Genomic DNA, 21,389 nt, shown 5'->3' on the forward strand with positions numbered 1-21,389 from the left:
GTTGCTGTTAAATAAAGACCTTCTGGTATTACAGTCTGATGGTAGGAAAAGTGAGGCAAAGGTGTAGAGATCATATGTAGTTTTTTGAGTAACCAGGCCCCAAAGCTGGTACCAACTGCTTCAATAAAAGATGTCACCACTCCTAACAAAGGTCATCTCATTTAAGTTGAACTGTCAAAGGAAAAATTAGTTTGAGTTTTAAAATATTTTATATCTACTGCTTTTACTTCGTTTTTATAAGTAGTAGCATTTATTTGGGGTATTTATTTAATATTTAAGTACTAATAGTATTTGAATAATATTTAGTTAAGAAGAATTACTTAAAAAAGAAGCATCATGAATTGTGTATTTAGTCAAAAGTTAGAGATTTAGCAGAATCCCTAGAGGGAAAAGGGTTCAAGGGCGCTTGATATTTCAGGATAAACAAAAGGACCTGGAACACAGTAATGTTTAAGTCTGAACCCTTTCCTGAATGTTTTTCTTTTTTTCCTTTAGTTAGATACAGTGAGGCAGAGGTGAGTAGTAAGCACAGTTCACTACATAAGACAGTTGTAGGATTGAGTATGAGGTGCGATGCTGAACCAGAACAGGAATTGTGGATGCTGCAAAAGTCTGATGCCAGAAAAGCTATTTTCAACCTCAGTAAGAGCTCTCCAGATATTTTCTGGAGAATTCATTTTTTCATCTTAAGTCAGGAAAACCTTCCTGATTTTTTTTTTTTCCAAGTAAATAAAGACAAGGGCAGAGGTAGGAAGACAGTGTATTGTAAGTTTGGTATGGCTGGTATATTTGCAATTCAGAGTTTTAATCACCTTTGGATTTGCTCTGTTGAGACACAGTCTGTGGATTAAAAGATAAATGATAGCTTTACTTTTTTGGGAATTTATGTCACCGTGTGGTACAGTTGTCAGGCTCACAAAATGAAGACCTTAACTGAGACACTTTTCTAAAACCATGAAGCTCTTTGGAAATTTATCAAGGTCACTGATATTTTTAAAATCCTTGTCTCAGAAATCAGCTTTTTCATATTATTGGGTTTTGGAGTGCTTTAGATCCCTCCTGTGATTTTGTCCACATCCCTTTTTGCATGCATCTTTGCAGTATATTCAAAAGGAAGGTTCATTTTCAGTTTTTAAAAACATCTTTCGTCTGAGTTGAGTAGAAAACTATGATACTTAGATGTCATGAATTTCTCAGAAGTGTCATTAAGTTCATACTTGTTGCTAATTAAAACCTTCCCAATTACCCTGGGAAATATCACTAGCACATTAAGTCTTTTGAGTCATACTTTTCCTTGAATATTTTCAAGTTACACTTCTCCATATTCTCTTGCAAGATCTTAATATTTGTAATTGCTGTGTGGAAAACAGCAGGTGCTAGTCTATCTGAGATAACTAAGTATATAGATTTTCAATCAGCTCATATTGATGAAGTGAAATTTAAATGAAACCAGGTATTTTTAGAAGGATAATTTTGTGATGAGTACTCTGTGTACTGTCAAATATTACTACCTTGATCATGGTACCATGTTACGATCCAATGAATGTTACCCCATGTGCATGACCCTAGATTAATGAGTTTTGATAGGATGTGAGTTTTAATTGCTTTGCCATCTGCAGTTTTTCTGCATCCAAAAATCAGCATGGACTTTTACAGTTGAGTTCACAGTTGGTCTTTTAATGTGGACAATGTGGTCAATTTCCAGAGTTTTAAGCATGAAGTGCAGTAGAAACGCTTTCCTTATTGTATTGTGGGCAAGATTCCTCATAGTCCTTTCCATGAAGTCTTAAACAAATACCCAGACAGACCTTGAACAAGTGGGAGTGGGCAGCTCTCTGAATAGCCAGGAAAGCTGACGGTGATGTGGAAGCCAGGGCATCTTGTTCTCCAAATATCATTCTGCCTAGGCCTTCCTCAGAGTCTCAAATATAAATGGGCTTTTCCATTCTGACTGATACGAAGTTTAGCTTGCATTTTTACTGATCAGTTGTTCTATAGCAGGGCTTCTCAGATTAAATATTACTCTTGATATTTAAAATAAGAAGCAGCAACATCTGGTATTTGTGATTTTCCTACCAATTATGCTTGCAGACACAGATGATCACTTCGAATTAAATTCTAATGAGTTTTGTGTTTTCTGTTGCAGAAGTCAGATGCTGTAAGAGTCACCACCTTCACTGGCTGCATGGGTGAAACCTTTCTAGACAGCAAGCCCATAGGACTGTGGAATTTCAGGGATATCGAAGGTGACTGCAAAGGATGTGCCGTCAGGTAGGTGAAGCACTGACTCTTTCTCATGCTCCTTTGGGAACCTGTCTGCGGTGACACTGCATTCTGTGGTAAGCAGCAGGAAGCTCCACAGCAGCCATCAAGTTCCAGTAGACAGCTGTGGTCTGTATGCAACACTGAGCATTGTAGGAAATACGAAGTTAGCTTGCAGTTACACCAAGAGGGGAAGCACCCAGTCTGGGTTGTAAATGTAGTCAGTGTCTTAACAGAATTAAGATGGTGTAACAGTGATATGATAGAAAGACTCCTGCTAACCAGTAACCAGGATTAGTCAAAACATAAGACAGGGTGAGATCCACAGTGGGACTGAGTCTGGCTCATGGACAGCTGTGGTGTGGGTGCCTGCACCTCTTACGTAGCATGCAGCAGAGTCAGGGACCTCAAGGTGGTTTTCACAGCCACCAGTGTAGTGAGAAGAGATCCCCACAAGAGAAAGGTGTTTCCATTCTCAGAAGAGAATGGGAAATCTTGTCCCTGTCAGTGACCTGTGGTTCCAAGTAGGGTAGATGTCCCATGCAGGCTGGACCAGAATTCATGTATGTAGACTCATATGTAGGCTCAGAACTGTCTTCAGAAATTTTAAAACAACATAAGTTACTTCCTTTCCAGATGTGTCCTTGTCCTTAGAGAGCTGTGATCATTCCCCTTTCCCATCAAATTTATCTCAAATGCTTTCGTGTGCCGTGTGTCAGCTTCAAAAGCTGAAGACCTTTATACAGAGGCACCACCTGATACCACAGCCCAGCCCTGGGAATTATCATCTAAAGACAGACTCTGGGTCTTTCACATCCTTGTTAATGGCTTTCACAGTGACCCACTGCATGAAAACAGCACTATTCTCTTAGATGCTCCTGTTTTTTAGTGAATTTGGCAGTATCAGTATATGGTATAGAGCTCATGCTGCATTAGGTAAAATAATTGTAGACCCGGTCAAGGAGGTTACAAGTAGGCAAGTTTTCAAACTAGCAGCCTAGTTTGACACCCTGCTAAGGCTTAGCCCTTTGAAAGTGATGGAAATTCCAGTTGTGAACTGAGGAAATACCAGAGGATTTCCTTCACTAAAACTGTAGGCCCCTGACACTTAGGTGGAGATTTAAGGAGCATGATGATGGATATATGTATTTCAGTTCCAAGCAAGTCCTAATGGAAATGCCTAAAACTTTTTGTGCATCTCTACCTAAATTTAACTTTCTCATTCATTACTGATAGTGTAGATCTGCTTGTTTGGACTGGGGATGGGTGAGATGAGATTTAAAAAAAAAAGAATACTAGATTTGAGAAGCTCCCTTTTACCTTAAACCATTGTTCCAGTACCAGAAAGAATCCTGTTCTCCTGCAAAAACTAATTACAGAAACTTAACTGTTAAATATAGCTATGGAAGGTGAGGGGACTACCTTCAACATCCTTGTATGTGTGCCAAGATAAATGGGAAGCATGTTCCTGGCCACTATTTCACGTGTAGGTCCCTTGTTCAAACTCAGTTATGTTTGTGATTAAACCAAAAGATTGCTGTCTTGCAGCTGTCTGGTCTGTGTGACAGAAATGGACAAAGAGTCTGTCATAAAAATCAAACAAACTCAAGGCCTGATCTTTTCTGTTTTGTACTGACAGGAATACCAAAAACTGTGGAGGGACTGATGCTTCTTGTGATGTTTGTAATTTGTGGGTAAACAGAGAATCACAGTTTCCAGGGTTTTCAATCTGGGACCCTACAGAAGTTGTGAAATCAATAACAATAACAAAACCAAGATTTATTACAAGATTAAAGAGTACATAATGCTATTTTACACTGAGGACTGCAAAATGAGTGATTACAGGCCATGAGATATATGCAACATATTCCTCTTCCATCTTCTTCCCAGATGTGCTTTTGTGTTGGACAGCCAATGAGCTGACCTTACAGCTTCACTTGTCAGAAGAGGGGCTTGATATGAAATCAAACCAAGTTTAGGAAGACTCCCAAGAGGTGTCCCTTCACTCCCCTAGCCTCCCCACTTCTTTTTACCTCACACGGCAAAAGAAAATGTTTAGAATTGCCCATTTTCAGCCCACAGGTGGCAGACGGTGAAGGGACGGTCCAGTTTGATGGTGACAGCTACGCCATGGTGAGTCGCCCAATCCGCTGGAACCCCAATATTTCCACAGTCATGTTCAAATTCAGGACCTTCTCATCAAATGCCCTGCTGATGTATCTTGCTACTGATGACTTGGTAAGAACAACCAACTAACCTCCACGCTCCTTACAGATTTCATGCCATCTTTGCAGTGGCTGAATTAATCATATTATGAAAACGAATAGTAATTTAACATAGCACAGTCCTGGTGTGATGTTGCCTGGTATGATGCTTCACTGATGTCCAAGTGAAAACAGTGTTATAGTGTGGAAGTTGACTACTTAGTCTTTACTGACTGGGGAGCGTTATGTTAGACTGAGAGGAATTCCAGCTTTTCTGAAATTATTAATTAATTTTAATTTATCCCAAATGTTTACCTGTGCAAAAATTGTCAGTTATGGTTGTATATTCATGGTTTAAAATATCGTATTGTGAGGGCAGGGAGAATATGGGAAGAGACGAGTCTTAGATAGAAGTCCCACTGATATAAAGAAAAAGTTTGTGTCTAATGTCAGTGTCATTAAAGGGGAACTGAATGGTGCGACTAACAGGATGTGATGGTGATTACTTTTTTACAAGGTCTACAAATGGTGCCTTTTACAACTAAGATAGAGAATAGAAGCGTTAGTTATAAAGCTCTTCAAGGTTTTTATTCACACACACTATCAAATGTGTGTGGATAACAGGGAGGAGTTATTTATGAAGACATCTGGCTATATCTTCACATGAATCAGGAATAACTCAGCTTCAGCATCTCTGATCCAGATTGATTTGCATGCCTGACTGGGAACAGAGTCCTTTCTTTAGCATTTTCATATGGGCCAGAAATTATGTACAGCAGTTCTCACTGATGTCTTGAAGAATTACTGAGCACTCGCTATTTTATAAAAAACAGTGTTTGTGTAAATCAGTCATATTTCAGATTCCTGTATTTTGGGAAAAATTATCAGAATTACTGGAATTGTCAAGGAGGAGGGTGCTTTTCCTGACTGACTGTAGTAAAAGATAACATTTTATTATGATAATGAAGTACGTACTTCATTTTTCTAATTAATTTTTATAATCGAATATTGAAAGTATAATTAATGTAATTATTTTAGATTATTTTGTATAATTACTTTGTATAATTATCACTAATTTACATAGTTTTCTAGAAAAAATTATTTACTTGAACTTCTGAAAAACACTGGGAGCTGGAAGGCAATTGGTTCCTGATACAATTTGTCTCTTAAGATACTGTCCCCCTGTATAAAAACTTTGAGGATGCTCTTTCTAGTGATGCATGGACAGACATGCATAAGCATGTTAAATTTTAAATAAATTTGTTAAATTTTGTTAAAGAAGTTTAAAAGTTTGTTAAATTTTACTCCTTTCTTAACATAAATTTATGTTCTGTATACATAACATTATTATTGCAGTTTTGCATAAGTATTCAGCACATGATAAAGTATTTTCATTCTCCCTAGGTCTGAGAACAGGTGGAACTGGCTATGAGCAAAATTATAATTAGACTTAAAATTTCTCTTGTATGTTCATGTTCTTGGTCATAGATCCACGATTACTTACTTAATGCCTCTCATGCTATCCAGTTCCCTGAGTATTTGTTTTGCTCTTTGTATCCTGCCATTTCTTTTTCTGTAGATACTGCAGCATACACCGTTGCTCCAGTCAGCCATCTCCAGTTACTACTTAGATATTGGTGTCAGTGGTTGATGAGAATAACAGTTCATAGCTCTCTGTTGCTCCATCAGTACCAATTACTCTCTGGAAACCCTGGTAAAACAAGCCTGTTTTACCATTTTTACTATCCTTGTTTTCTCCCTTGCAAGTTTAAATCTAGCTGTGGTATGTAGTAAGTGCACTAACTGTAGTATAGACATATACTCAAAGCTGAGTATTAGTTTCAGGTAATTATAATGTGTGGTTTTGTCTTCAATTTAAGAAAATAGAAGTACAGACATCCCATCAAACTCCAGAAAAGTTGTTAGCAAAATTCCAACTAAGTTAGCAATCCAAAGGAGAAGAAAAGGGGAAAAAAGAACTTGTTGGCAACAGACTTTTGTATGTTACAGTCCTGGGCAGTAAATGCCTAAATAGATTTTTTTAAAAGCTTGGAAAATGTTGTCTATTGTCACCCAGGAAAAAAAAGTGTTTATTTAATGTCATATGCCTCTTATCAAAATAAACATGAATCATAATTTGTGTATCTACTCCTTTTCATTAACAGAAGGATTTCATGAGTGTAGAACTCAGTGGTGGGCGTATAAAAGTCAGCTACGATTTGGGTTCAGGTACAGCTTCTGTTATCAGCAACCAAAATCATAACGATGGCAAATGGAAATCCTTTACCCTGTCAAGAATTCAAAAGCAAGGTGAGTTCCTGTGGTGTCAACACCATGACTTTCCCAGTTACTTGTGCAGTACAGCTAACCATGTAATCATGGAGAAGATGTGCAAAACTGATGGAATTATCAAGTTCTGTGTGTTGAGTTGCATGTGAGGGATTGCACTGTCAAACAGACCTTTTATGAACAGGTAGTTTAATTTTCAGGCATAATTCTGCTTTACAGATGCATAACTTATGTTCTAAAAAGCTTCTGAGTGGGGAAAAAATAAGCTTTTTCATCAGTTCCCTGATGTTTTTCAAAATCATAAAGCAAACCTGTGTGATTTTTGTTAGGCCAGCAATAGCTTTCAAGCTGTACAGTCCTCTCATGCCCATCATATCCCAAAGTGCTTAAAAAAGCAATGACTTCAGTACTGATAGTACAGTATGTCAGTAGACAAACACAACAACTGTTGTATATTCCCTAATGATATACAGCATGCCATGATCTGAATCTGCATGGAAACAACAGGGAACATCTTCAGAAGTGCTCCTAATTCTTTAACCTGTTACTGGTGCAAAATGTGAAGTGGTGACATTTGAGATGATCACAAAGAATTCTGGCAAAGAATGCTGGCTAATCTAGTTATAGGAGTCATAGAATCTTACCTGAGCCAAATTAATTTTATTTACAGCATCTGTGACATTCTCTGTTCCTTTATATCCTGAAGACTTACTGCATTCTGAATCTTCAGGGTCACCACAAGCCCCTGAACACACTCTTCCTCATCTGCCTCCTGCAGTGCCAGCTCTCTACCTAACCTTCGCATCTCAAACACCATCCCACTCTCTTGTTATTTGGCTGAAGTAGACTTGGGAGCTGGGACACTGACCAAAATAACTCAGAGCTCTCACTTGTAGGTTTGCTGCTTCTTTAGAGAAGGAATGCCTTGTTGCTAGCCAGTTATCTTAGTTCATACTTAACTCAGAAGGTATTAAGATAAAATATGATGTCATGTAATTTATTAATACCATTCAAACATACCTTGTGTTTATAAAGAAGATAGAGGTATAGAAATGAAAGGAAAATTAATTTGTTTACAGTAAGGTTCAGCAGGAAAGTCTATCCCACATTCAATTCTCTTTCACTCCTGAAAATGGTAGTTTGGTTTCAGGTTTTGCACACTCTCTTTTAAAGCATTTATTTAGTTGTCTGCTGCTACAAGAGACTCACCTGTGGGGAGAGCTTCCATCAGTCAAGATTGTTCCTCCCATCCTCCCATCGCTTCTTCCTCTCCCTGGATTATACATTACCTGTTCTAGCCAGTCCTGCCTTTGAAATCTCCTAAGAGGTTGACAGGTCTTTCATCTCCAGACTCACTCTATTCTATCTTTAAGCAGAAATCAGACTGGTCACTTTTTTAGCTAAAATAAATGTTCACTTCATTCCTTAGGTATGTAGATGAAGAGGGTGGGAAGGAAGGAAGGAAGGAAGGAAGGAAGGAAGGAAGGAAGGAAGGAAGGAAGGAAGGAAGGAAGGAAGGAAGGAAGGAAGGAAGGAAGGAAGGAAGGAAGGAAGGAAGGAAGGAAGGAAGGGAGGGAGGGAGGGAGGGAGGGAGGGAGGGAGGGAGGGAGGGAGGGACCCACCCTTTCCTTGCATCCCTATGGTAGAATATCCCTTTCTTCCTTGGGGGCTGATCAGCATTTTCCATTGTGTCTTGTCAGTCTCATTGAACTTTATATCCTGTATTAATCCATTCACTAAAAATATACATGGAACAAGCATTTAAATGGGATGGTTGTATGTAACACAATACTGACTCCAGATTGAGATTAGATATGACAGCAACTGACTGCTTTGGATTTGAAAATGGTTTAGAGTGACTGATCAACAATCTATAAGGCACATAATGACAATGCTTAACAAACTTTTACACTAAAAAATCCTGCACAAGTGGCAACTGTTGGACTGAAGTCATAAATTAAATGTAAAATAATCTCCTCTGTCTTGACTTTGTCCTGAACTGTTACCTCCAGATTACACTGACACAAAGAATTTACCACATTGAAACAGGTTTAGAGAAGATATGAAAATAAAACATACAGAATTACTATAGCTTTTCAGGTTGTTATGGAAACAGAGGAAAGTGCAGGTCTCTTCCCTTGCCTGTAATTGAAAATTTGGAAATACAGAGTCTTAATTGCAAAGTACAACCCTCCTTGCCTATCCCCTCACCTGCTAACCCTCCAAATATTTCTCTGTTGCTTTCTTACGTTAAGAAATTATTGTTTGTGTCTGATCTTTTGAAATCAATCTCAAATCTCTTCCAGCCAACATATCAATTGTAGACATAGACACCAATGAAGAAGAGACCATAGCAACAACTTCTACAGGCAGCCACTTTGGGCTCAATTTAAAAGGGCATGAGAAAATATATTTTGGGGGATTGCCAACTCTAAGAAATCTAAGGTAACGTGGCTAAAACAAATTTCTTTACTTTTGGTAAGGGAGTGTAAATGCAATGTAATCTTATATTCTGTACTTATTTCTCAAGTTCACTTTCAGTAAGTGAATGGTGAGTTCCCAATGTTTCCTATATTGCCACAGCAGACCAACACTTTATTTGCATAAGTTGTGTATTTCAGTGTATTTCACACAGCTCACATTACACGAATACAATGGAAATAGCGGTAACGGTGCAGTACATCTTTCTGATGCTGTGCAAGAACAGAACCATGATGTAGCTAACTTTTTAAGTATTTTTTTATTTGATTAATAGAATATGTGACTTCAAACTTACAGAAATGGCTCGATACCTCCACAAATTAAGCACAAGGGTTTACCTTGTGCATGAGTAGAAATATTGAACTACAAACTACTCCTCATGGGATTACTTTTAAATGGGTATTCATGTTTTTGCATAATCAGGGTCAGTATACTTTCAATACATATAAAAACATTGTGTTTAGATATGATTTTAAATTATTTGTAGACATAAGTTCCTGGACTCCTTAGATTAAATTCCTCCTGTATTCAGGACTTAAAGTATACGATACAATACTTTTGATATATTTAAAGTAAGTAGAATGATATGTGGCAACCTTTTCTCTTCAGAAGCCTGATCCTGAATTTCTTACGCAAATAAAATTTATTTTAAAATTTTATTTTTAAAATATTGCATTATATTATTGATAAACTTTAACTTAATGTTTAATAAACTAAAGAAATGGCATAACAGATACTTGTGTTTAGTGACTGTATTGCATGGTTTTAAATAGCCCAGAAAACTTACTTAAGGTTTAAATGAATAATCAGCAGTTTTGCAATGACAAGAACAAGAGAATTCTGTGCTACTATGAACAGATGAGCAACACAGAACCAAGCCCATTAATGTACATCAGCTTTAGTTACACAGCATAATGACAGCCTTGAAGTGGTCTTGTGCACAAGGAGATGTTGTGATTAGTCCACAGGCTGTTCTGCAACTAAAGAATGGACGTATTTGTTAATTTATTAGGTTAATAACTGATCTCTGATGTCAAAACACCCAGCAGTAAAAAGATCTGAGATCTATTTTACTCATGAAATGTAACACTGTATTATGTAATTGTCAAATCACACTGGTGCATAACAAAATGTCTAGAGCAATTATCTTCCAGCATATCCTTTGTGGTTGCTTAGAAAATCTGTGTACCACAGCTACTTGGACCTGTGGTAACCATTTTGCCTACAGCTATGATTCATCAGTCACTGGGGCAAGATGAATGTTATGGTAAATTAGAATCAAAAATAGTGAAAGGGGGATTAGGACAAAGCTGAGCTACTGCAAACAATAGACGCTGAGGTACCCGTGACTTTGTAATTATCAGGTCGTGTCAGTTCTGCCAAATTCTTTCTTACATGGTTTGCTTTTACTTACAATGAAGTATAGCAACAGATTATAAAATCTCTCTGATATATTACATTTTAAGATAGCTGTTTGCAGAGTAACCCTGTTAATTATTATAGCCTGATAGTGTATGTAGAATCTCACTATCTATTATTGTTGTAAATGATGTATATCTGCTTCACTGTGAAATACTTGAACCTTGCTAATAAGTATCATTTGCTATAATTAATGTAATTTTTATTATTTGTTTTTTCTTTCTCTCACCCTAGTATGAAAGCAAGGTAAAAATAATCAGATTACTTGCATGACTTGCATGTGTCTAGTAAGTGCAGCTTGAAAGCACAGGCAGCAACGCAGAAGCAGCGTGTGGGCAGTACTTATACCAGCTGTTACGCTAAGGCTGTTAATTCAGCAAGTTGCTCCTGCTGCAACAAGCAAAGCTGCTCCCAAGTGCTTAACACTGTCATTCTACATGCTGTGCACACACCTACACAAACAACTTTTATTTTCTTCACACAGCTGCTTACTTCAGCTGTGTTTGTGTATGACACTGGAATGCCTCCGAAGCAAAGCTACGGCAAGCTGTACTGCCGAGTTTGGCTCTGACCTCCAGGCTGTAAGAGGGACATAGTCCCAGGTCAGGCAAGGAACGCTGCAGTCCAAGGCAAGGAAGTAGTTACTGAGGAGGGTATGAAAGCAAGGTGCAGATTTTTGTCAGATTTGCCAATTCTCAGTTTAAGAACAAGAGGATGAGGAGAAGACAGGAGAGGTCACCTATTTCTGACTGTTTTCAGTTTGCAACTATTTGTGTCCAATACTTTTGCTTTGATACGCTCAGATACAAACTCTACTATGTTTTGCAGCTTGATTCCTGGCTTGAATTAGAAAAATGCAACTTCACCACCCACCCCCCCACCCCTGATCCTGAGAGATTATTTCCTCCCAAGCTCCAGAAATTTTTGTTTGTGTTCCATTGAAACTGATCCCAGTTTGGCAAAAAAATAAAAAAAGGCCAGGAATTTATGCAAGATCTGAATGAACTTGGACCTTGTTTGTATGTTTTGGAAAAGAACAAGGGAAAAAGGACGCCTTAAGAAAACATCAAGCAAGTGTTCAACATTTGCAAGGATGTAGAGTCCATACAGGTTGGGAATTATAAGATAACAGCAACTGCTTATAACAGGACAGCATGAGGACAGTCTGTAACTGGACAGGGCAGGAAGGGGGTAGGAGTGGGAATGGTTTCTGGGTGGCAAAGACAGGAGACTGGGCACTGCTGACAATGACACAGCAAGGCTGTTCTGCTGATGGGAAGATGAGTCTATAAAGGAACTGGGGAAGAGCTAGGAAATAAAAAAATCAAAAATTAAAGGTGACCATAACTACATGACTGTAAATAAAGCACAATATGGATTATTTTAGTAAATCAGATGCTTACTTTAATCTATGTAGAGGATGCTAATTTGCCAGAGAATACACTGCGCTTGCTAGGATGGCTGTAATGCAAAGAATGGCTTTCAGTACCAAAACATGCAGCTAAATAGTATCTGAGCAAAATGGTTTTATTTTGTAATTAATATTCTTTAAAATCTGTTCTTTCCTTCCAGGGAGCTGATGTGTTCAGGGTTTTTTTCTTCCCACAGTTTTAGCTCATTTATTTTCCAAATTCCTTTTTCTTTCTTTGAGCTGTTCATATTCAGATATTCTAGTAAACACTCATGAGCAATACTGTGAGTGAATTAACTAGTGCTTTTTTTCTTTTTGAATTTACTCTCCATGGTATGAATGGCAACCTTTTTTTCTGAAGTGACTTTATAAGGCTTTTCTTCTTGCAAGCCTGGTTCAAATGTTGCTAGGAGTTATGGTCTCACTGTGGTGTTCCCAGGCCTGGGAAATCATACTTTTGCATTCAAGCATGCTAGCTTTCAGGGATTTTCTCAGTTCTTCTGTCAACCAGCTCTTGAGCCAAACCATGGAACTTTGCAATTCTATTACAATATTTTCCTGTCTTGGATGGATAGTTAGGTTCTCTAACAAACCCAAGTGTTTTGTTTTCTTTAAAGGCCTGAGAAAGCCAAATGTATTGCTGTTTCATAAGAAAATATGCCGCAGTTTTCATAGGAAAGATACTTAGAATATAAAATACACAGAAAACAAATGTCAGTCCACCTGAACATAAAGAATTCCTAAAGCATAAAAAAAAAATCAAATGAAATTTTTTTTCAGTCTTTGGCAGACTTTATCCAAATTGTTTATATGCTGCTGAAGTTCTTCTTTCATTAGGATCTAGCATGCAAAAAAAGATGAATGAAACATCTGTCTTCCAGTTAAGCGCTCTCCTTATTGTTATGATTTCCTAGCTTGCATCCTTCTGCTTTGCCTAAGGAACAACTACTTACTTATTTTATAGCTGACTGCATTTAAACACCAAAGGTGACAGCATTCCTTTACCAAAAACCAACCAAACAAACCACACACTAAAGAAAAGAAAGAAAAAATGGAGGACTATTGTCAATTGGAGATTAGATGAATCTCCTGTTACAGGTTTGAGTGATGCAAGGCAGAGTGCAATATATGCTGGTAGGTGGTAGAAGGCAAGGTGTATTCATTTGAGCATATGTGTGTGTTTAAAAAAAAAAAGATCAAGCATATGTGCATCTGAAAGTGCATGTGTGTGTGTCTGGCTGACTGTGTTCTCCCTGAAATCTATATCTGAACATACATTGTACTTACAAATTTTTTTTTAGGCCTGAAGTGAACTTAAAGAAATATACAGGTTGCCTCAAAGAGATTGAAATTTCAAGGACACCGTATAATATATTGAGTAGTCCTGATTTTGTTGGTCTAACCAAAGGATGCACACTAGAGGTTAGTCTAACTTTCCTGTATTTTGGTCTTAATGGGCATAAAGTTTTCTGGTTTCCGATTTTATGGCATAACATATTAATTGCATCAGGCATATTCAGACACACATAGGGATCTAATCTGAAAATCAGAACAGTTATATTTAAGAGAAAGATGAATGAGTCTGGTCAGCAAATAGACCAGTTTTCCAAATCCTAAATTCTTGGACATTATCCCTGGCTGGCTGTGATATCCCTATCCCTAAAGGGTAGGATTTTCTGAAATGATAAACAATGGTCTAGTTTTGTTTCAGCTGACTAAAATGGGAATAACTGATATTAATGAGAATAGAATTAGGCACTGATGATATTGCAAAACCCATAAAAAATATTGATGTACATAAAATCCAAGGATTTAAATGATTTTTTTTTTTTTTTTAAATCTTGTTATAAAGCCATTCACTACAGAAAACCTGAGATCCTTTGAAAATCACAGTATATTTAGGGGTAACTGAAACAAAGTCACCTTTAGAATAGGAACTGTAGAGCACTTACTCTTACAAACTACCACTGAGCTGGAAGGCACATTTCTTACTGATCACTAAGAATGTGCAAAATTTCTGGTGTTATTTTAACTTTAAATACAACTCAAGTCTATTTATTTTCAATTATTGCTGCTTCTAATTAAAGGGCTTTCAATGTGTGTTAAATTAAAGGAATCTGATCCTAAATTTGGGAGAGAATATAGTACTTTTCGGTGGAAAAGAAGAGTCTTTGTATATAATAGAATATTTGCAGTGACATTTGTTTTCCAATAAATAGTTTATTTCTTCCCTGGAAATGTATACTGTTTAAGATAGTTTTTCAAGCAGATGTATGATCTAGAGTTCCATATCAGATACCACTACAGTAAATCCAAATGAGTTGTAGTTAACCTGATGGTCTCCAAACATTTTTCTACAAAACATTAAAAATTTCCTTTGAACAGTGAATGGAACTTGGCCAGGCCAAAATAAAGACAAGGACTGTCTTTTGCTGTGATTATCTCTTGTACCTCTGGCCTTCATCAGAGCAAAAAGCACACAACAGGACACTCAGACAGGATATTAGACTAGATGGATCTGTCATGAGATGGCCATTTTTAAGTTTGTGATAAAACTAAACTGTAAACAACTAGATTGCTCAAATGCTTTTAGATCTTAAAAATTTGCTTTCAGCAAACATTATCTACAAAAGTTCGTATTTGTTTTCATTTGTTGTAGATTCTTTCCTGAATAGGAAAGAACAGTTGTGTTCATTTTCTTCTGTTGCTATGATTCTTAGAAAGTACTTTGTTTTTCACGTTATTTTGTAACACTTGAGATTTCAGAGTATGAAATATAATTGGATTAACTATTTTGTTGAGGAATTAAATAAAATATTCTAATTGTACAAAACAGGATAGGTAGGATCATTAAAAAGAAGTGAAGACAAAAAAATAAAGACTATATGCTCAATTATTTAAATGCCCTCACATTTCAGAGAAAGGTGGCCATCATCATTAGTGATTTTATCTGACATAATCTATTATCTCCAGACCTGAAAACAGATCTACTGTACTGAAAAAATGGTGAGTTAGTTTAGAAAAAGTCACTGTTTCTATAGACTGGTCTTCCACAGCTGGAAGAATACATGAATTGGCAGTGATTACAGCAAATCTTCAGGAGTACACATTGATTTATTATTTGATGACACATTTTACTCTTTAAATTGTGTTAATGACTAACAGTGTCCAAAGAGTTGGGCCATGTGCAATGAGTGCTTCATTTTTGAGCCTGAGTCATCGAGAAAGCAGTGGTGCTTAGAGAAGCAATAGTGATGAAGCAATAAAGACTGACAATGAAAAGTATTTTCTGGGCATGTTTGACAAATACTAGAATCTAGTTTATGTTCATATTGGCTGTTGTTATCTATTGTATTGATTTGAAAGCAAAATCCCATTGTATCAACTCAATGAAAAACGTTCATATAAAAAAAACACCTGTGAGCAGTTATTTTTAATCCAAGAGTTATATACCAAAATAAGACTGGGACTTTGCCTTCATGTAAGACAGGATTCCAGAATTACTCTAATGATCCCAGATGTAAACAGGTAAATTAGTGTTTGCACAACACTTTGAGAAGTAAATTGCTTAGTATTTATTATTATTTTCCATCTCTTCACACTAGTTATATTTACATAGTTTATTATTTTAGTTAAGGAATCTTTCTGCATTTCGTACTCTTTCTTTTAATCCTGCTAATGTTCTTGCCTGTTCTCTTCTTCCTACAGAACATCTATACAGTTAGCTTCCCCAAGCCAGGTTTTGTGGAACTGCAGCCTGTCTCCTTTGACTTGGGCACAGAAATCAACCTCTCCTTCAGCACCAGGAATGAGTCTGGGATCATCTTGTTTGGCACAAGTGGCACAGTTGTCCCCCCCAGGAGAAAGCGCAGGAACACTGGAAGGAAAGCTGCCCCTCTGAGGAGAAAGCGCAGACAGACGGGACAGGTACGAGGAACCTAGCAAAAGATAAAGAAAACCCACAATTTTAATGATCTTCTTCCACTTGTTTTGTTTCAAGACACTGTCAGATGTTAAGATGCCTAAGTTAAAATTCAGTGCTTGGGAATGAATTCTTTCTAATGTTATCCTTTATCTGATGGAGAATATGATAGAGGCTCAGAACTGGTTTTTTGCATTGGAGTAACTGTTTCTTTTAAACATGTACAGTAAGGCATCCGTTGCTTGTTGCTAAACAACAGATTTGTTTTTCTATCGTATAGATGCTTCCATGTTGTTTTTTTAATCAAACCTAAGTATTAGAGAATACTGTTCTTCACTCATTCTGAGGACTACTTATGCACTCTTAATGCTTAGAAACATCTCTCATTCCTGTTCATACAGACATAAATGAGGATCATTCTGTTTTCCCTGAGACAAAAAAAAAAAAAAAAAAAAAATCACTCTGCTGAAAGCAGTGCAAGATAAGCCCCTTGTCTGGGATCACTGCTGTGGGATATAAGACTTAAGAGTGCTCCAACCTCTCCTTCTTTTCCATAAAATACAATCTTCAGTATAAATCCTGTCTGAAGAAGAGGATAGAGTCACTCAGTTCAAAGTACCTACAGAGTCCAAGTGACTAACTGGTAAAAGAGTGATCGCTGTTAGAAATTATTCAAATCTTGATTAATTAAAAACCTCACAGACAGACATACTACAACAGAGATAAACAGAATATTTTGGTGCTTTCTTTGTTCAGGACTTCTGGGAAATAGTATTTCATTATTCCCCTTCCTGCCTGTTTTGGAAGAGAGCTCTCGGTGACCTGGAGGAACCCGCTCCAGGGACAGCACATTATAATGGCTCACCCACATGACATTAACAGGGTAGGGGCTCCTTTATAATTTCCCAGCTTTTCAGGTCACAGAAGTGAGCATGACACTCATTGCTATAGTAACTGGAGGTTAGATCCTGAAATCCACTACAACTTGATATTGGTTGCTAGAGTAACTACTAGCATGATTTGCCAGCCCTCCAAATGCAGAACTCACACTGAGATCAATGCTGTTCAGGGCTTGATGGGTTTAAGGCCAGGCCTTGTAACAGCAAATATCAGAAGAATTTTAGGTTAGAAGTCTCCATCCTTCCCTGCAAATAGGTATGCAGAGAGTTAAATTTTTTGACGAGGCTTTTCAGCATGACCTCATTTTACCCATTCCTCATTACAAAAATGTAAGAGAGCAGCAGAACTGAAACTACAGTATCTTGTCTATGGTGAGCAAATTAAAAACCAGTGTAAGAAAATAAAACGTACACACTGATATAAAACTAAGTGAAATAATTTCTTTCCAAATGTAACTTACCTTCTCCTACCAACATATGCATTGCAGGCCTACTATGCAGTGTTCCTGAACAGAGGTCGACTAGAAGTGCATATCTCCACTGGGATACGGGATCCTCATAGAATCACCATCAAACCAGAAGCTGGCGAGTTTCACGACGGCAGAGCGCACTCCATTCGGATAGAACGAGCTAAAGGGTAACAAATACCTAGAAGTGCTACACAGACCACACAGCACAGCTAATTCAACAAAGTAAATGTACCAATGTCTTTAGCAATCCGTGTAAATGCTTCTGCTGAGGCAAAGAATTGTGTGATTCCATCCTTATCCAAAAAGTTTTAGAAGTTAGTTTCTGACAATGCATATTATTCTGCAGACCTGGGATTACATGCTTTCCTAGGCTATAAGCCTGTTTCTCCAGAGACCTGCATTTGTCTGAATTAACCTTCTGGTTCTTGGCAAATATATTTTACTAATCAAATCCGTGGATGAGAAATACTGCTGCAGTGCAGCAAATCACCTTTTCAAGACATGTAGAAAAAGACCGTTTTCAGAGTGTATAACCAGCAACAGCACAGCAGCCTGTAGCCTTTTTGAGATGCCATGTGCTGGTGTATATATGTGGGGTTATAGTGGTGCCCAGCTAGATATGGTAAAACAATGAAGACACACAGTCCCAGATAAATGGCAGTCATTCTTATTGCTGGAAAACCATTGCAGACCTTCTCAGACCATGTTTTTTTAAACAGAATTTCACTTAAATTCCTTTGCTCTTTCTCAGACACTGTAAAAAATGCTAATTACACTTCACCATTCAGAAAGTGATTAGAAACAGCACTACTGTAGTGTGTAGGACTCAGGCAGTCGGTGTTATTTATGGCCTGCAATAGCCCTTGTACCAAGTAGGGTTTGTTGTGGACATTTGGACATACAAATGTGTACATACTATACAGACATTCAGTGTATTAGTGCACAATGTTGTTCTGTTTTGTTTAAAAAAAAAATCAGAAAGAAGATGTGACATTCAGCATGTTACAAAATGCGCTTATCCAAGCACGCTGAACACTGGGCTTCACCCTCTTACCCCCACAACACTGCAGCCTTCTTGAGCAACAATTCCTGTCTGTCTAGTCCCAAGGTGCCTTCTGTCCTCTCTATAATTTGCTTTGCTTTGCTTTGTCCTTTGTCAATGTAATTTTCTGATTGAATTTCTATTGTATCGTTAAAAAAAAATTATGCCTTCAGACAATATGTCTCCCCAGCTTCAATCAGTAGTTCAAGGTAAAACTGTGAATTCTTTGAGAGAAAAAGTTATTTTGGAAATAGATGACTGCATTTTGCGAAATATTTTGTGACAGTGTGACAGAACACAAATATGCAGATGATAATAAGAAGCTCTAAACAACAAAGGAAGTTCTTTTATGCAGTGCTATAGCAAGTACAATAGCTTGACCTCTGAGAGTACATCAAGACACAGTTGCTGTACAATGCCATCCAGTGATGCTGCATGTTCAGATGAAACCTCTGTGTTTTCAAAGTAGCTCTGTTACAAAACAAGTTGCCTGAACTCTGCAGTTTCTGTAACCTGAAATGGATGTGAAAATATATAAATTAAGATTAACTCCTTCTCTGCTCATCATGAACTCAAGCTTTATTTGATTAAACATGAGGAACACCCTTTGAAAACTCTTCAAAGAGATAATTGTCCATATAATTATGAAGTATTTGCTTTCTTTTCCAAGGTAATTATAGGATACTGTTGAAGGCTAATCACATCATTGTATGGTTCTTCTTGGAGCCACAATGTTTACTATGGCAATGGCTAGAGATGAGATGAAATATTGCAAGCTGATGAAAATATTAACAATCAGTGGCCATGGCTAACATGCAGCAGTAGAAAGGATAACAGAAGTCTTGACAGTCTGATTTCTATGCACTTCCTCTGAAGGCAGTGGAGAGAAGTGTCCTCTCTGGGACACTTCACAGAACGTTAATTAGTCTGTTGCTCTGAACTGCCCCCATAGAAATCTCTCTTCTTCTGTTTCCACTACTGAAGGGTCTGGGGAAATCCTAGAGATTGTCCCAAAAGATAAGCCTTTTAATACCCACTTCCTCCAACCCTTTGGAAAATTAATCACTTCCTTACTCTACAGCTTTCTAGACCAAATAAATCCATCCAAAACTATGAGGAAATTGGACAATTTGCATGTAGTACAACAGTTATCTAACCTCTTTTAACCTCTTTTCACTATTCCATTGCTAGCATTTGTAATTATTGTTAAGGAAGAATATTGGAGTTCAGAATAATTTTGCAGTTGAAAAAAGTGAGATTATTCACCAGAAATTGATTAGTTTGATATGCTGTAAGGATGCTCAGTAATTCTGAAAAATCAAGCTACTTACTTACAGATACCCAACTTGGGTTTAGATAACCCAAATTTAATTGTAGTAAAAGGTGCTTGAATAGGTAGGTCCTGATATTTAACATGACTGTAACATATTTGAAATAAAAACTGCATTTCATAAATCATATCAGAGTTTACCATAGACACATAAAGCTTTTTTTGTGGTCCTGATTCTCTCCTGGCTAAATTCTATTAAATATAGTCTAACAACATAAAAAAAATATGCCAGCTAGCATTCTGCATTCACCTTCAAAAATACTGAAGTTCTTTTCCAATCTTTGCAACTCAGCTCACCTTAAGCTGGGTTTGTTCCAAAGTTGAAGGTTTTCTATGTTTCGTCAATGGTAAATTGTCCCAAAGACAGCAGTTAAATTTTTGACTCTTGTTGCTATACCTTGTTATATATGTTACCCATCAAAATAATCCGCTGTCTCTCAATTCCACAGCCCTACATTAACGCTGCTTTCTCAGTCCACACAATGTATGGCTTGGCAAACTAGTTTTTCACTTTCTGTCCCCTTTACCATGTTTCTTTGTAAATGTGATACAAATCCGCAATGTTTGCATCTCAGTAGTTTGGACAGGCAAGAGCATTCAGCTTTTCTGTCACACTTGGAGTCTTGCTTTTACCAGAATAATTTACACCTTTCCTCTTTGGTCTTTCTTCCATTTCTTGACTTGGCTTGATCAGCCAGTGGTTCTGTGCTTCAGAGGCTTCTATATTCCTCTATTCAACCTTAACAGTATCTTCCATGGGACTGCTTTGTCTTTAACTTGTAGCATGTGCACTAGCCATGAGAATGAATTATAGCACTTGTATCAGTACATGGTGAACCGTCAGCAATTTTCCCACTCTGCTGTCTCCCCCAGAAAAAAGCTACCAGATCTTTTAAAAATGTACAATATGTATCTACAGTTGGTTCTGCAATCAGAGCAGTCTGTAGCAGTGTTTGTCCTGCAGTAATAAGATAGTAACTTATACGAACCAGGAAATAGGGAGCCCAAACAAAACGTGACCCTATGCTGTTCCCATCCTGCTGAGCACTAGATGATTGTATCTGCCATCACAGTACAGCAGGCTTGACCCTCACCATGTCCGTGTCACCATGCTACAAACCACTTCTTCCTATTTGACCAGTGATTGGTATTATCGCCTTTCCGCAGCACGACTTTGCCAAGCTCTGACAAAGAACTTCCAAGGAAGCATAGCAATAGCTGAAAATAATATGCATTTAATGTGAGCTGCTAATTACATAATTTGAGTTGCTGAGTGTTATAGCTGGTGTAGGAGTAAATGGGGCCTGCAAAGTGGTGATTTCAGTACAAGCAATAACCAGAGTAAAATACATATTTCTTTGCTTTCAAATCTTTTTCACAGGATGTTCAGTGTTCAAGTAGATGAAGACAAAGGCCAGACTCAGAGATTGCCAACAGACCAGCCCATCTCTGTTAAGAAACTTTTTGTGGGGGGTACTTCTCCTCAGTTTCAGACTGCACCTCTCAGAAACATACCACCATTTGAGGGCTGTATATGGAATCTTGTCATTAATGCCACGTAAGTCTCACTGATGCCACCAAATGTCCAGGTAATGAGGTCTAATGAGGTTAACAACCTTGTCTGCCAAAAGAAACTTCACTGTTGCAAGGAATCATACTA

General features: G+C 37.5%; 1 protein-coding gene across 4 annotated transcripts in view; it reads left to right on the plus strand.

Annotated features, from left to right (window-relative positions):
• The window catches only part of LAMA2 (laminin subunit alpha 2), a 391,575-nt gene that overhangs the window by 351,837 nt on the left and 18,349 nt on the right, over positions 1 to 21,389 (plus strand). For all 4 annotated transcript variants that reach the window (XM_074862478.1, XM_074862479.1, XM_074862480.1 and 1 more), the window contains 8 exons: positions 2,147 to 2,271; positions 4,338 to 4,500; positions 6,632 to 6,776; positions 9,062 to 9,200; positions 13,368 to 13,488; positions 15,775 to 15,993; positions 17,376 to 17,524; positions 21,111 to 21,287. In XM_074862478.1, the coding sequence (XP_074718579.1) occupies positions 2,147 to 2,271; positions 4,338 to 4,500; positions 6,632 to 6,776; positions 9,062 to 9,200; positions 13,368 to 13,488; positions 15,775 to 15,993; positions 17,376 to 17,524; positions 21,111 to 21,287 (1,238 nt within the window). The remainder of the gene's footprint in view (positions 1 to 2,146; positions 2,272 to 4,337; positions 4,501 to 6,631; positions 6,777 to 9,061; positions 9,201 to 13,367; positions 13,489 to 15,774; positions 15,994 to 17,375; positions 17,525 to 21,110; positions 21,288 to 21,389) is intronic.

This window comes from Strix uralensis, chromosome 3 (assembly GCF_047716275.1).
Source record: "Strix uralensis isolate ZFMK-TIS-50842 chromosome 3, bStrUra1, whole genome shotgun sequence".
In the NCBI taxonomy this organism is placed as follows: domain Eukaryota; kingdom Metazoa; phylum Chordata; class Aves; order Strigiformes; family Strigidae; genus Strix; species Strix uralensis.